Raw genomic sequence first — 16679 nt, forward strand, 5'->3', positions numbered from 1 at the left:
CATCAGTTAATTTGTTTTGGCAGTGTTAAGGTGTGAAATGAGGTTAAGGACAAAAGACTGTTTGGTCTGTGAAAACATGCCGTCAGCTTGAAGATGCCACACCTGTCTGTTGATGGTAACTCTTCATTTGCCTGATGTCTGAGGAATGTGGGAGTACACAGACAAAAAAAGTACAAGACGTTCTTAAGCATTATCTGTTTTTTTTTTTGGCTTGCACAACATGCTGGATGCTAAATGTGAAAATGCCTTGATGGTGAAATACAGGGCTGGAGGCATTCAACCTGCACCAGCGAGGAAAACGCCTCTGCAATGTATTGTTCAACCCTCGAGTGCGTCAGATAGTGTTCAGATCTAAAAACCAACTGCAGGTTCGTGCACATATCACAGTCATCGAATACAACAGGATAATAAATACTATACTCTTTATTTAAATATTGTACAGATTCGAAAATGTTGTTTTTTTTACAGAGCTTATATCTGCATTGAACTGTACACCCAAAATTATATATAGACACATGCTCTGGTTGTAACAAAGTGTTGGGAAGAGGAAGATGAGAGACGGCAGGTCTGAGTCAGGAAGCAGGAACCACAAAGCTAACAGTGGCAGTACCGTACGACTGCTAGAATTGCTTTGTAATATTGTTAAGGCTGCTTAGATTGTCCTTCACACTCACATTATGACCACTCACTGCTCCTCTTCCATGCCCCGTTGCAAAATGACACCCGACACTGCAGTCTTCCAGTGTGTACTGGTCAAATTAGGGAGGGAAACAGTCCGTTGGATAGTGCAGATTGTAAACAGTGATGTGAAGATCCACAGGGAGGATTTTCGAAAGCGTGTGATGGCTTTATCACTATTCCTAAGCTCCTGACTGAGTGCAGAGGAGCAGATTTCAGGAGAAAAAAGGTTCAACACACTGTAGGTGGAAAGACCTAGTGTTAAGACAGCAGGGCATGATGGGAAAGCTGTTTCGACTCTTATGGCTACTCGATAGATTCAGGCTTTGTGCTCAGTACCTGGCTGGCACACGGTCAGGGGGTGTAAGGAATAATGGACGTCTGCCAGTATCAACGACACGTGATACAAGGCACATCATCTTAACAGACAGAATTTTTAGCTATGGGTGAAACTTGCAGAGTGCAAATCTGTAGTGATATAATGGAAATGTAACGACCATTTTTCACATGAAACCTGCAGTGACCCGACTCATGAATATGCCATTGGAGCTCTACAGCAGGAGGGAGAGAGAGAAGAAAAGCTGATTGACAACAACCGTTTCTAAAGCTACTCCGACGCTCTGACGATCAGTCCAAAGAGTTCAACAATCCCACCGAAACAAAGAAGTTACAAAAATACATTTGGTCACCTGACGAACTCCCACTGCGTTGAGCTTTTTTCAGATATGCTTCTTAAGCTTTGTGCGTTTTATGGCTGCCAGACCAATTCAGCCCAGTGGATATGGAGTCTGTAGCCTTCACATCACATCCACGCAACAAGGTGCATTCATCACGCATACACATCACATGTAATCACAATCGAGACTTCAGCAGCAGCTGTGAGATTAAAGGGAGGGCATCAGTTTGACACAATATGTATCTGGAGAGGCTTCTGAGCAAGAGCCATGTTGTAACAAACATGTGTGCAACACTTGAATTGCACTGTTGTGGAAAAGGCAGCTGCCGCTTTTCTTCATTCAATCTGCCGACAAACTAACCACAGGTGTAGAAATGTCACACACGCTCATTTTTTTTGCAAACATTTAACAGAACAGCACACCGGTTGTATCCTACTATTGAACGTAAGCTCCCTGCACCCACATACGAGGTTCCAGGACCTCTGACGATTTTCTAACCACCACTGTATCATTAGGAACATTTGTTTGCACAAGGCAGCCCATTTATTGAGCCCTAAATGCTGCCATTTCCTGTGCAGTTCCCTGCTTGACACTACTGATGGACTGCGTCTTTCCCTTCCAGCATCCCAGCGTGGGGCTAACACCTACCGTCTGGCTACAACGGCCTCCGTCTCTGAATCTCAACTTCCTCCCCACCCAAACCAGCCATCGGAGAAAGACGACTTATCCCTGTCAGACAGGATCCTCATCTCCAACGGCTGCACCAGTGACTGCTGCTTATCCCGGCCAATGGGATTATCCAGTGAGCATAAGATGCCAACACTGCAGCCTGGCCAAGAGGATGTTTCAGGCCTTTTAGTCCTCTTTATTCAGCCCCACTCTGATGCACACGATCACAGAGACGTGGGCATGTAGGAGTTTTTCAGGTGGCAGAAGGGGGTTGATGGTCAGCTGAGGGGGGTGGGGGGGTGGAGGGCTGAGGCAGAGTAGAGCCAGCGCATGCGGGGGAAGCATCTGACATTAGTCCTTCATCCTGGCCAGCAGGAATCAAAGCAGTCCATCGCCTGCAGAGGCAGATGCCCCCATGTAACAGCTCCACACAGATTCTAGTCGGTGTATTCTGCCACTATGGACAGCAGCACTGTGATGTCGTCTGGCTTTCCTCCTGGACAGAAAACAAGAGTGTCCCGTTAGGATGGTGCCGAGTGAAAATGTTTTTCAACATTTTCTACCTTGAAAATAGAAGAGTAACAGATCACCTGAGACACTTACCTCTTACATTCAGTCCGTTGTCACAGGCAAACTGTGCAAAAGGCGACATGTAGTTGGGGTCGTACGCCAGCACGTGGGCCTGCTCTGCGATGCTCCGGGCCGTCTGCTGGATGCTCTCATAGTTGGAGTTCTTGAGAGCAAAAATAAAGAAGACATGAGGTTTGTTTTCCAGACTTAACACTGATTCCACCGGCTTCTACCAGCAAACCTGTTTGGGCCACAGTTACCCCCTTTCAACTAAGATGGTTCAGATGCTGGTTCGGAGCCAGTGCAACATCCAAAGAACTGGCTTTTAAGAACCAGTTTGCTTTTCCACAGGCATGAGAGCGTCACAATAGGTCACTGTATACGTCTCCAATCTCCCAGCATGGCTAGGAATAACTAAAGCTGACTACATCGACTCTTTACAAGTCTTTGCGTGCCTACATGGTATCCAAACACGAGTGGCTCTGAACCAGCACCTGAATCGCCTTGGTTGAAAAGGGGTGGCATTGAACCAACTTTGAACTGGCACCAGCCCAGAACCAGCACTTGGGTGGCTTTGGTTTAGAAAGGGGTTTGTACCACTCACCTTGAGCTTCTTCAGCTCCTGCAGGATCATGTAGTCAGGCATGTTGTCAAAGAGCCCATCAGTGGCGGTCAGGATGATGTCACCAAGCTGGACGTCGAAGGAAGAGCTGTCTGCCGCGTCAGGGCTGCAGGGACAGACGCAGCAAAGTCAGGCAGAGAACAACTAGGACTAGCATCAGAAAGGTTGCGACCGCATTAATTCATCCTGGTTAAGCTTTTTCTCTTTCCCTTTTACACCCACGTACAGGAAATCTGTCCTGTCTGAGCCGATAGATTATTCTGAACCTATAACCCGGCTTCTGCTCCACTCGAGGAATATTCACTGATCACAACGCATTACTGTAACTGGCTGAAAACTGTCCTCACAAAGCTTTGAATTGCTGCTAATATTTTAACTTGGCCACAGAAACCTGATCACATTTGCAGGATGAGGCTAATTTCACAGAATCGTCACATGGGGGCTTTTGGAAAGGACACTTACGCCCAATAAAACGATGCTACCATTATGATGATGGGTGCTACAAATACATGTAGGCAGGAACCGAGTTAGTCTGCCAGTGTCGAGTTCACTTCTTGGAAGATGCCCTTAGCCTGCCGCACACCCTCCAGCCAGTCACGAATGTTATCCGTTACAAACCGTCTGGACTGCATTATGACACTGAGCCAGAGCTCCCAGGAACAGCTTGTCCTCTCCTGCGATTTTAATGTGGCTGAAATATCAGTCCACATGCTGCTTTTCCCACCAGCCAGGTAGAGCCACGGAAAGACGCTATTGTACATTTAGATATGGAATTACGAGAAACTTCTCCAGTGCATGAACTGAGTGAGCAGCTGTTACTGCAATAAATTGGCTGCCGTGTTTGGATTCATCATCCATTGTTTAACACGTCCGTGAGTCAAAGCCGCTTCTCAAATGCCACTGAGGACAAACACTTTAGATAAGACGTTTCGGAGCCGACACTGTATAATTATCTTCAATTTTAAATATGAAGCCAATCCTCAGGCATAAATATATGGACTTATAGCTGTGAGAACACGGTTTCTTTCATTTTCGATCAGCATGCAAAATGACAATGAATCTCTATAAATTCACATGTGGCAAACAAACAAATAGCCAACATAGTTTTCAAACACACATTCATCTCTCAGCGTTTTTTCTTTCCACATCAACGCGCTCCAAACCCTTTTTCTAGTCTTCTGCGGAGTGAGGAATGTTGTTAGTGCACTTCAGTTTTGACCCTTGCACTCTTTTCTATTAGTTGCTGTGTAAGTGATCCAGGATTGGAGGCTTAATCTGCCGCTGCACTCACAGTAAATCCTTCAACTAAATGACTACATGCACAAATGCACAAATTAAAAACAAAGTGTCATTTCAAGCACCGCATTAAATCCACGGCCACTGAAAGTGATGCTGGGGTGTTTGAGACTGAATTAAGGCCATTTAGAAATAAAAAAATAAACGTTCTGTATCACTGGTGACCTGCTGTTCAAGTTCATCCATGGTTCATCTTCACTTTGCTATTAAGAGGCTCAAAATAATCTGCCTGGTTGAAGACTTGACGAGTGAAAAGGTGGCGCAGCCTGCTGGTGCACGATTGGCCGCGGTCGGTTTGCCCATCAGCCCACACAGACTTTGACCCGGGTAAGAGGGAAAGCTTGGCAAACACCCAACGGCTGCCCTGCACTCCACTGACGTCTACTGTGCTGCTGCTTGGCACACCGCAGCAACGAGACATAGCAGCACGTGGCCGCCGACACGCTGTTACGCTGCAGCTCCACACGGTACAGACGCTACATTCACAAGACACGGCTGCGTGTGAGGGACACGAGCAAGACAAAATGTTCTGCAGTGCAGTCTGCTACAGCCTTTGTTATGTGTGCATGTGATCTGTATTATCAGATCTGCCGTACAGAACAAACGCATGATCTCTTTATCAACGGCTCCATTAACTGCTCAGCACACACACGTCCCTGCTGTGCTAACCGCTTCACATGTATGTGAGGGCAGCAGGTGGGCGTCTCACCTGTCACTGAGGACGGCCCCCTCGGCACCCGGGGGAGCGATGGACAGCTGGAAGGGCGTGTTGAAGTAGTGCTGCTGCTCGTCTGAGCGGTGGACCACCTCCCCTCCCCGCACCACGAGGAAGCCAGAGTCTCCCAGGTTGGCCGTGTGCAGCTGGTGACTCTGCCGGTCCAAAACCACAATGCAAGCTGTGCTGCTACCTGCGGATGTACAAACACATTCATTTGTTTTATCATTTCAAATGCAAATGTTAGGTTTGAAAGAGCCTAAAAATAAAATGCAAATGGGTTCTGCATCATCGGTTGATCCCACAGAACAGTCATGACCAAACTAAAATGTCATGCACTTACAAAATCATATAGCTGTACTCCAAATACTTATTTTCTTCACGGTGGGAGACGTAAATGCTCAGTGCAAGCGAGGTTAATAGGGAACGAATCTGATCAAAATCTTGATGTGAAAACATTTCTGTTAACAGCAGACGTCTTGTAGGAAAAGAACAGGTGTAACAAACAACATTAGCAACGGCTGCACTCCATCCATGTGTCCTGATAAGCCAGTAGTTTCAACATGGACAATACCAGGGGCCTGAAACTAAATGGAATCCAGCCATCATTTATTTAATCATTTACATGTGTTTTTCCTACCGAGACATGCCAAAATATCTTCTGTAACAGAGGGTCTATAATGAGGAAACATCATTTTCTTAAAAATGCGAAGAAGCTGCAAACACGCTAAAAACTTCTTTGTCTTATCCGCCAGACTTTCTGCAGTTACACAGCGAAGGAAACAAAGAACTCTACTTTTATGGAAAGATACCTATCTGAAGTATGTGTTGGTACTCTGATTAATGAGCTTAGCCTGAATACGCAATCTCGAGCACAATCAGCGTCACGGTTTGAAGGATTTTTGGAGTCCCACCATGAGGGAGATGGTGAGGAGGAAACACGAGCTGGTGGCGCAGCCGGTCAGCGTGCAGCCACACCCTGCTCGTGATTCATCCGGCACACCAAAATATGCTTTGCTCTCTGGGATCAACCTTGAAAAACCCCTCACGCACTGTGACTCACTCCCTTTCTCCTCTGTTTTCTCTTCAGCAGTACAATTACGCACACTGCCCGCCTCGAGAACATTCCCTCTGCCGTGAAGGAACGGCACAATACGGTGTTGTTTCCCCCGCTGCACATGTGATAAAGGGGTGGAAAAGTACTGACACTGGTAGCGACAGATCTGATCCTAAAACAGTTGGTGTTACATGTTTGTGCAGGCTTTGTTGTCAGGGAAGCGGTGCGAAGGGGGAAAGGGACCATGGAAGTGAACTGCATGGGGCAGGTCGGGACTTGGGACATTCCCAGGACTCCTTAATGGGATCTGGCTGTTCTCTGACTCATGTTGAAAATATCTCCATTCAGCTACCACTAAACTCAACAGACAGAAACAAACAAACGGAAAACGGCAAACACAGTGCCTCTCTAGGCTGAACTACACTGTCTTGCAGAGCGTATTGCATGGATCTTAATTTACTTAGTGAGCCTTTAAACGAGATCAGAGGCACTGATTAGGAAAAAAACAGGAGGACCAGAGTCTGCAGCCTCAGGATAACACGTTTAATACAAATGGTTCGGCTTAGAAGAAGACCTCAGCAGCTCGTACTCACTGAACTAGACAGAATAAGTGGTGATCAATACAGAGAAGCAGCATCTTTCCAGACTTCACTGCACCTGCAGACTTGCTGGCGTGTTTGCGGGAAGTCTGCTAGTCTTGAGGGGCTTTCCACACTCACATTTCGTCCAGTCCACAAGGGCCCTCAAGCAAACCTTCTGCAGACTTACCCACAATTCATTGCAATACGGACGTAACATTGACAAACTTAGCATGAATGTGTAAAACAATACTTGACTCGATGACAGTGAACACGTCACGGTACGTACAACTGAAGCCCGCGAAGGCTCAGTCCACAAGTCCAGAGGGTGGAAATTTGGATCGAGTCTGTGCCAAGGTACAACAAATCCTGACCGTCCTGTTCTAGTAAAACTGAGTGTTACTCTCTCTAAGAACACTGAGGCCCAGTCACAATGAACTGATGGACTTTGAGGCACGTTCCCTGTCACTCTGACAAGTCAGGGCTGTCCTACTGTCAAATCTTCCAGTGCACATTTCACTTTTCAGGCCCTTGCAGCCTCTCGCATTTACCAGTTGACGTCAGCTAAAGTCTGGGAGGTTTCAGAGTTTAAGGACTTAGGGGGCACATTTGGGATTTGAGTCTGAGATCCTGTGTTTGCTGCGGCTGTACTTACCCAGTAGTGGCACTTTGTTCTGCAGCAGCTCGTAGTAGCTGGTCGTGAGGACTCCCACAGGGTTGCTGGGGACGAAGCGGCCTTCCTTCACCAGCCTCTCACACGTCTTCATCAGGGTACCTGAAAACTGCGATGGGTCCACTCCATAGTCCCGCCAGCCACCTACTCCATCTGCTACACCTATAAAACACACAAGTATTCATTTAATGATTGGGATTAACATTTGTATGCTGTATTGTGCATAATGCCACCTTTTTTTCCTCCCAGTGGGTTGAGTGAAATCAAGCTCAGAAAAACAACAATCACTTTAGACATTCTGAGACTTGTTCCACATGTGAGGATCTTGCAAGAAACAAGAACAATGCCATGCAGCTGCACAATAAAGCAAGACAATGGTCACTTTCACGAAGATGCAGAAAGGACATCCAGTACAGAAAAAAAAAGACAGTGTTCAGGAAATCAAAGAAATGCCACAGAATGCGTAACACAGCCTCCGTCTGTACCAACATCATCTGTGACCCGTCACTGTTTCAGTTATTCCTGATTAAGTGTGTCGTCTACAGAATTTAAGAGTACTCCACAGTGACTGGTGCATTTTAAGCCCACCGATAAAATATTTTGGCACAAAACACAAAATGTGTGATTTCACAAATGCATGAAAATTCTCCGCATTACAAGCCTTCATTAATCTTTCTATAAAAAGATGCCGATGCTTTCTTTGCGTGTTAATAAAAGTATTTGTTCCCATAGGAGCATCTGCACGGCTCCAAGATTTTCCTAGAAAGGAAACTTTAGTCCCGATACTCCGAGGACTGACCATACAAGGATGTCCCTCTGCGTCTCCTCAGCCTCTGCCAGAACAGAGAAACAGGCCCGCACAAAGCTGCCACACAACTTTGCAACTAATCAAACCTTCCAAAAATAACCCGACATAGTGAAAGGGTGTCTTGATTTCTGTGTTTACTCGTGTGTCTCGATTAACTCAGTGTGGTCCTGCAGAGGCGTTAAATACCGTGCTGTTTACACAGGATTCAATGCCTCTCTGCCGAAGAGTCGCTTCAATCAACCCTGGACGCAGCAGATTGCACAGCCCGCATTGTTTTTGTTTACTTAAGACACTGACAGCGCGTGGAACGAAATCGCCACACTGTACAAAGCCTGAGGGAAGTTCAGGTTGAAGCCTACTTAGTGCAAAGAAGATGATGTCGCAGGTGATCGATACAGAACAAAAACAAATGCTGAAGTACAACGATGTGACGTGATAAGGCCGTGTCAAAGCACTCACTCTTATCACTTAGTGTGCACATCAATGAGCCCTGAACCGTATAATTCGTGCCAAACGTGGGAGTTAGGGGTAATTGGGAAAATGTGACACATGCACGATGGGAAGGGGCACTAGTCAGGTCAACTCTACATCTTCATGTCCTCAATATTACACGTAATACTAAATGCTCTGACACTCAGGGTTCACCCGTGACACTCCCACACAGGGTTTAGAGCCTGCAACTCCCCTCCAGTAAGTTAGAAGTGAAGAAGCCTCTTGGATGAGAGGTGAAACGTCTTCAAGAAACCGAAACAAGTCCAGTTGCCCACGATGCAGCACTTAGTATTTCTGAGTCAGTATCAGTACGAGGGTTAGACCAACGATCAGTGCCAATATTCGGCATTTTCTGATTATCGCATCGGTGATTTTTCTGTCAGACTGCAGATAAAATGAACTAATTTACATTTTTGGCTCTGATGCAACATCCTCTCACACAATGTCCCGGTTAATATTAAAATCCTGAGTTTGAGTTTCTTCTCCAAAACTACACCGTGCCTCATTAACCCTCATGCAACTGTTGATACGTTTTATCACTTATAACTTTCATTTTTGGATCATTTTGGCTGTATTTATGCATTTTACATACATTCTGGCAAATGATAATCATGCATCCCGTGTTATCAGGCTTTCACTCTGTGGACCTGGATGAGATTTTGTAATTTTTTTTAACTAGTTTTCACTTGATAGGGCAATTTACCTGTACGTATAGGCCAAATACATGCTATTTCCCTTGTGTCCTGTAGGGGGGTTTTGCCTCATTATGAAACTTACATTTATGCAACTGATGCAAGATTATTAAGTATATGGGAAATAACTATTTTCTGTGTTGCACCATGGAAAACAAAACTGGTATTTAAAAAGGGTTAAAATCCTGGAAAATGAATGAATATTTTGCAGCTATTATCAGGAAATGCAACCCAGTGAAAGCTGAAAATAATATTAATATGTAGTATTTTTTTTTTTATGGCAGGTTTTTGACACATTTGCACAGGCTGCTACTGGTCTTTCACTGAAAATAGGAGGATGTAAACTCAGGCTTTCAGGTTAAAAACTGTGTGACCTTTGACCTCCCGTGACGTCACACGGCCAGTGATGGATGTGTCGCACGGTTTTAATGTCAAACAAAGCAAAACAAAGCAAAGCAAAAAAAAAAAGACACACACTCACCCAGCACGTCGGCGGATCTGTGGCGGGCGATGAAGCACGCGTCGTCCCCGTAGCACATCCCCTTCTTCAGGATGCCTTTGCGGAAGTCCTTGCCGAAGCCGCAGCTCGCCGTCACCAGGCTGTAGTCGCGGCTGTCCGTCTGAGAGAGTCCGCCGATGACAGCTCTGGCAACCAGTCTACCGTACGACAGCACGGACAACATCACCCACAACACACACACACAGACACACACACACACCGGCCTCCCCCCCCTAGAGCTCACACGAACCGGCCAAGCTAGCAAAGCACCGCTACTAGCTTAGCGTGTTGTACTCTGCTAGCTTTGTTTGCTAACGAGCTAGCCAGACAATAACACACACACACAATGTCCGCCGCTGGTTGTAAATATGCAACAGCGACAAATTCACAGAAAACAGCCGCCTCTTCCGCTCCAGAAGACCCGTAAGCGCTGCTCGTCCGCGGCCATGGTGCCAGTTCAGCCTCCGAGACGCGACATGACGAGAAAGATGTGACCGCGCTGCCCTGTGGCCCCTCGAACCGACACGCGCTCCGCTCGCAGGGGTAGGTAGGTCTTGTGACCGCTCTGACGTCAGAGGCCATTACGCAATCCGCGTTTCCTAATAAGGAAATATATCACTTTCGCGCAGCTTTTTTATCTCATGCAGGTTGTGTAAGTGCGTGTTTGTGCAGCGTTGTGTTCACGTTCAGCTGTTGTTAGTGTTGTTTTTTTGTTATTATATTTATTATTATTATTGTTTGGATGCTATAGAAAATATATAAATGTTTTGTTTTTGCAGATATTTGTAAAAAATCCATTAAGATGGTGTCATGTTATCTGTTTTATTTGTATTTATTCTGTTTGTTTTGTTATATGTGTGCTTTAAAGGTGCACTACGTAGTTTTGGGGAACACGTTTTAATCAGAAGAGACATTTTTCTGCCTAAATAAACAAACAACACAATTTCATACTGTTTTACATTGTTTATTACATGTGGCGGACCCTGCCACCTTTCTAGAAATAAAATTTGTGATTTCATGTGTTGTTTTTCTTTTTTTATTTGTAAAACTATTTGTAAAAATTAACAAGCCAACTATTATTATAGTGTACTCTCTTTTTTAAATCAGCTTTTAATGCAATATTTGATATTATCTTTTATTTTATTGCTCGTTTTAATCTTTTATTCTTTGACTATTCATTTTATTGCAGTTGGTGTGCATTAGTCTCTAATCCGTTTTGGTTTTCTTAATATACGATCTTTTTTCAAACACTTGTAAAGCACTTTGCATTGCATTTTGATTTGTCTGAAAGGTGCTACATAAATTAATTTTGATTGATTGATTGATTTATACACGTTTCTGTGGACACCAATGCTATTTGAAGCATAAGAATAAATACAACATGAGTAGATGTGTAGTAGATGTGGGGACAAATAATCAGAGGAAGCAGCAACATCCTGAAATCTGTAAAAACAAAGATATGACATTTCCCCTGTCGCACTTTCTTTACACAATACTACGCACCTCCTTCTGTGACCTGGATTTTGCCCTATATTCTGTCTCCCCCTTGTGGGTGTTGACTGTTGGGAGCCCCCCTTTGTTCATGAGGCGTCATTGCGCAACAACCATCTTTGTAAATTACAGTTAAGTATTTCAGTTTGTAATGTGTGTCACTTTATTTATTTTTAGGAATAAATGACATTCAGATGCAAAATTTCCCCCTAAAATACACTCAAAGTTTATTAGAAAGGTTTTAGACATTACAAGAGTGCTTCTTTATTAATTTAATTTAGCACAAGACTTGTTTAAAAATGTGATGATGCAGTGTAAATCAATATCCTATGACACTGACCGTAAATAAACTGTAAATAATGTTTTACAGAAGTAAACAGGTGTTTGTGACTTCCCCCCCATTGGTTTTATAGCCATTAATACCCATTGCCGACAGTGAGAAAAAAGATGACAACTCAATAAGACATGAAAGAAACTGGAAAAATTGTGCACAGCTTCAAACAAGGCATTCCTGTGCATAAGTAGCCGTATTGTTACATTTTTCCTGATTGAACAGTCATATGTGGCAAAGACTAGCTGCAAAAATGAGTGCAAAACACCTGAGGTTTTCATGGTGACATATCAATTTACCCCTGTGGACAAAACAACAAAATATTTTGCTTTCATCGTGTAGGAGTGAATATCTTTTCAGTATTGGCAGCATGAAGGATAACCAATCCTTCGAATGCAGAAGACGAAAGCAGAACAGAGGAGTGAGACTCCGGCTATTTGTGCCCCTCCACTCATTTCTTGGCTTGCTTGGTGACCATGTTACGAGGGGGAGTCACGGGACGGCTGCCGTTGGGCTTCTTCTTCTCGGCTGGTTTCAAAATCTATAGTGAGGAATGTACAGAGGTGAGAACGTTGAGTGTGACGGCATCAGATTACCGTCAAACACACCTGATGACGCAGCCTTCCTTTTGTGGGGGATCAGATGTTGACCTCAGCAAAAAAAAATCAGATTCTAAGAGAAGATTTGGACGTTTGTGACGGCTGCTTTTCATTATTGTTACAATCTAGACGACCTAAAAACAAATTAAATCGAGAGAAGATGAGCTGATCGTGAAAATAACTGCACCAAAAGCAGTTGATGGCATCAGTTCTTTAGCGGTCCACTTCTGCTGGTTGTTAGGTGAAGTAATTAGCTTAAAAGATTTGTCAAGGTTCTACTAACAACCCTCAATTTCAATTAAGCAGTGTTTTATAGTTACCCCGAATGACAAATTAAAAGTGCAATTCATATCATCCATTACACTTGCCTGGAAAGAGCACATGAGGGTCTCATCCACACTCATCATGGCACCAGCGTTGTCAAACTCCCCACAATAGTTCGGCGCTGAGAACAAAGTGACGAGTTGCCTCTTCGCAAAAAATTCATAGCCATCCTCAACAACCTGCGAGTGAGATAATGGTAGAAAAGACCAGATTACACACTTAAAAAACAAAAGAGAAAACTCCCTGAATGGATGTTAACTGTATGAACATGAAGAGTGTGAGAGAAAGCCCAGAGCAGCGGCTCCCAACCTGATGCGTCACAAGATAATGAACACAATTGGAAAGCAGAAAACGAATGACCATGTGTGTTCGTTTCAGACTTTCCTCTGGTCCCGCTGTTGTTCTTGTGACTAACTGGATAATTTTATCTCACGTCTTTTTTATTCAAAACAAGGAAAACTTCTTGTTTTACTGGTCACATTTACCCGAATTTCAGTATAGAAACAGTGCTCAGAAGTTACAGGTGGACATTTCTTTATTTTGAAGGGTCAAAACCCAAAAAGGTTGGGAAACACTGTCCAGTGTACGCAGTGTGTACCAGTTCTCTGCACAGTGTGTGATGTCCTGCCCTGCTTGGACCGAGTGTGTCTGCAAACATACAGTCGCATCTCTGTTCATGGTGTCAGAGGTCACTTACCTGATGAGCACGACAGATCAGATCCAGGTCATGCTTGTGCAGGAACTTGGCCACCACCTCTGAGCCGAAGGTAAACGAAACGCCCCTGTCGTTCTCTCCCCAGCCCAGAACATCCTTGTCTGGATCGGACCAGAGCAGATCGCACAGCAGACCCTGGTCGGGCACATCAGTGGGGCGCATGATGCGTCTGATCTGCTCCATGGACTGGAGGTCAGGTGACAGTCCTGAGCAGAAGGGCAGCAAAAGTACAAATAAACACACGGACACCGAGGTCAATATCTATTACACATGCATGAGGCCTACGTCAACCGACAAACTGCAAACACAGCATTACTCAAGGACAAACAAGAGTGGCTGACGTCAAAGGTACACTACTCTGGACATTGTGATCAAAACTTTACAGCCGCGGTGACACAAACCGTCCAGTTTCAGACATGTGGTGGGTTTACACACCTCCGTGGCAGCAAAAGATCTTCTCATCGACAATGGCGGCGATAGGGAGGCAGTTAAAACAATCTGTGAAGGTCTTCCAGAGTTTGATGTTGTACCTTCTTTTACCTAAAAATAAAATTTAAATAAGCCAAGTCAGCATTATTTCATAGAAATAAGGACCACAACCAGGAGTGAACTCGTACTGACGGCGGCAGAATACTCACACTCATCATAGAAACCATATATTCTGTTGATTGAAGCACACTCATGGTTTCCCCTCAGCAGGAAGAAGTTCTCTGGATATTTGATTTTGTAGGCCAGCAGGAGGCAGATGGTTTCCAGAGACTGCTTCCCCCTGTCCACATAGTCGCCCAGAAACAGGTAGTTGCTCTCTGGAGGGAAGCCCCCGTACTCAAACAGCCTCAGCAGGTCGTAGTATTGCCCGTGGATGTCACCTGCAGGACAGGGGCAGATCAATGTATCTTCAGGACTGAACTAAATTAAAAGGCACTTGTGTTCAAGTCTTCATCAGGTTATCTTACAAGACAATAGAGGAGACCATCTTAAATAGGCTGGTAGACCCACGTGGACCAATCGGGTCACATCACAGACAGATATCACTTAAAATACTATCACACACATGTGGACCAATAAAGTTACAGAGTGAAAATGTTCCTGAATCAGACAGTAGAAATATACAGGCTCTGTGAGCCTACACAATAATCATTAAACCATTTAATCAATCAAAAGGTGCATGCTCACAATAGAAATAGCATAACGATATAAATATATTAATATAAAAGTTGATAGGAGCTTAATATGTCGTCTAAAGCTTTTCCTGGAACAACAAACAAAAATAAAATGACATTATTAGAGAATTAGGCTGAAAAATATGCATTAATCTGGGCTACGAAGAAGCAGATAAAGATACAGCTCGTCTGTATTGTCGGGTCGCCAGTCAAGCACAGCAATGCTCAGCAAACCAGTTACTACTCGTTTTGGCACCGTGGGCAGGTGCCAAGTCCTGCAGGAAAAAGGAAATCACCATCTCCACACTTTTCCTTTTTCCTGCAGGACTAGTAACCGCTGTAATGAAGTAATGAGCGCATACATGCACATACTTTTCAGAAGGTCGACATTCTGTACTATAAATCCTTTTTTTGATTGGTCTTATGTAATATTTTAATATTTTACAACACTGGATTTTCGATTTCCATGAGCTGTAAGCTGTAATCATCAAAATGAAAACAAAAGAAGGCTTGAAATGTTTCACTTGATGTGAAATGAAACTAGAATATATCAAAGTTTCGCTTTTTGAATTCAATTACGTGACACTAATGACCCTTTCCATGATATTTAAATTTTTTTTTAGATGCATATGTATATTATATTTCTGATATACATTCATATTCATACCACAGATCTTGAGGGGGGCCTCCAGCTCCAGCAGGATGGGCTGGCTGAGGAAGATCTCCCTGGACTTCAGGCACAATCCGCGGATCTCGTTCTCCTGCAGCTGCACATTCTTGCCCGGCTTTGCCCCTCTGACTGCGGCGTGAAAACACAAACACAACGTCAGCGACAACAATGGCTGAACGCTGTTCTCGCTACGCTGGATGGACCATTATTTATCTATATGCTGTGTGTGTGTGTGTGTGTGTGTGTGTGTGTGTGTGTACACGGCGCCGCAGTGGTACAGTGAGAGAAATACAGTGTGTGTGTGTGTGTTGCACCCAGCAGCTACATGACATTTTGTGCCCTTCGGCTACAAATACTGTCATTCTCAACCGAGAGACAGATTAAAAGATAACTAACAGTAAAGACATTAAAGCTAATGTCACCAATAATTGTACAATCTGTTGGTAAACATGCGGCACAGTTAGCTAGTTAGCCGCCTGTGTCCTGCTAGCATCTGTCATATCAACATTTAGCTAAAAAAGCGGTGTTTTATAAGTAAAATACGAGCTTTCCCTTACCTTCTAAAAGCCTTTGGATGATACTGTCTATGTTGAGCTTGTCAACATCAGCCATCGCAGCGTTAGGGGGTGAATAAAAATCGATTCAGTCAAATCTAGGTTTGCGAAAGCTAGCCCGCTAGCTATCTTGGCATTAGCTACCTAGCTAACGTTAGCTTGGCTTGATTTTCCGGCTGAGGGGAAAAGATGTTGGGGGCGATTCTTGTTTTAGCTGCTCGATGACACTTTGGACAAACTAATAAGCTACGTACGCATCGCACTTTACAAAAAAAAAAAAATCTACATCCAACGGTGGTTTTTGCTACGAAACAGGGACAACAAAAAATAAACGTCAGCCGCACTAGCTGCTCGCTAGCGATGGAGTCCCCGTCTGTTTTTCTTTCTCTGCCGCACCTTGTACAGCTGCTTCAAGGAGGCTGCTGCCGCCGCTGCCCGCGCCGCTGCTGCCCCCTGCCGGCCTGGATGGAGAATGCGTCTGTGGCGTTCAAGGAAATTACACCTGAAAAACACTTGAGACCAGGGCCGGTTCTAGACAGGCATATATGAGGGGGCAGTCAGAAATGTGAAGGGGGCATCATGTGTACACATCATGCTCCAGCACTTTTTTTTTCTGTGCTTATAGTAACAGTGTTTCTTCATTGAATTGGGTTGATAGCTATGTGTCCAACCCCAACCTGGAGAAGTGGATTGCACTTTGTCAGGCCTCTACCTTCAGACCTGTCCAACTTGGGTGTCCCACCTGTACATGCAGGAGCAGCTGCAGCGCTACACTTTTTAAAAGCTCTGAAAAAGGGATGCATTAC

At 44.5% G+C, this 16679-nt stretch overlaps 2 protein-coding genes across 2 annotated transcripts; both read right to left on the reverse strand.

Annotated features, from left to right (window-relative positions):
• Positions 1-405: 405 nt before the first annotated feature.
• On the reverse strand, positions 406-10565 carry pptc7a (protein phosphatase targeting COQ7 a). The gene is made up of 6 exons (XM_073466262.1): positions 10009-10565; positions 7518-7697; positions 5222-5420; positions 3199-3322; positions 2628-2757; positions 406-2520 (listed from the first exon to the last, which is right to left on the reverse strand). Exons 1-6 carry the CDS (start codon positions 10208-10210, stop codon positions 2462-2464), a joined length of 894 nt encoding a protein of 297 aa, XP_073322363.1. The 5' UTR covers positions 10211-10565; the 3' UTR covers positions 406-2461.
• A 1154-nt stretch (positions 10566-11719) lies between these two features.
• ppp1cc (protein phosphatase 1, catalytic subunit, gamma isozyme) lies at positions 11720-16257 on the reverse strand. The gene is made up of 7 exons (XM_073466321.1): positions 15877-16257; positions 15317-15448; positions 14125-14355; positions 13922-14026; positions 13469-13692; positions 12816-12950; positions 11720-12389 (listed from the first exon to the last, which is right to left on the reverse strand). The coding sequence occupies exons 1-7, from the start codon at positions 15929-15931 to the stop codon at positions 12300-12302; spliced, it is 972 nt and encodes a 323-aa protein (XP_073322422.1). The 5' UTR covers positions 15932-16257; the 3' UTR covers positions 11720-12299.
• Positions 16258-16679: the final 422 nt, after the last annotated feature.

Source organism: Pagrus major, chromosome 5 (assembly GCF_040436345.1).
Source record: "Pagrus major chromosome 5, Pma_NU_1.0".
NCBI lineage: Eukaryota > Metazoa > Chordata > Actinopteri > Spariformes > Sparidae > Pagrus > Pagrus major.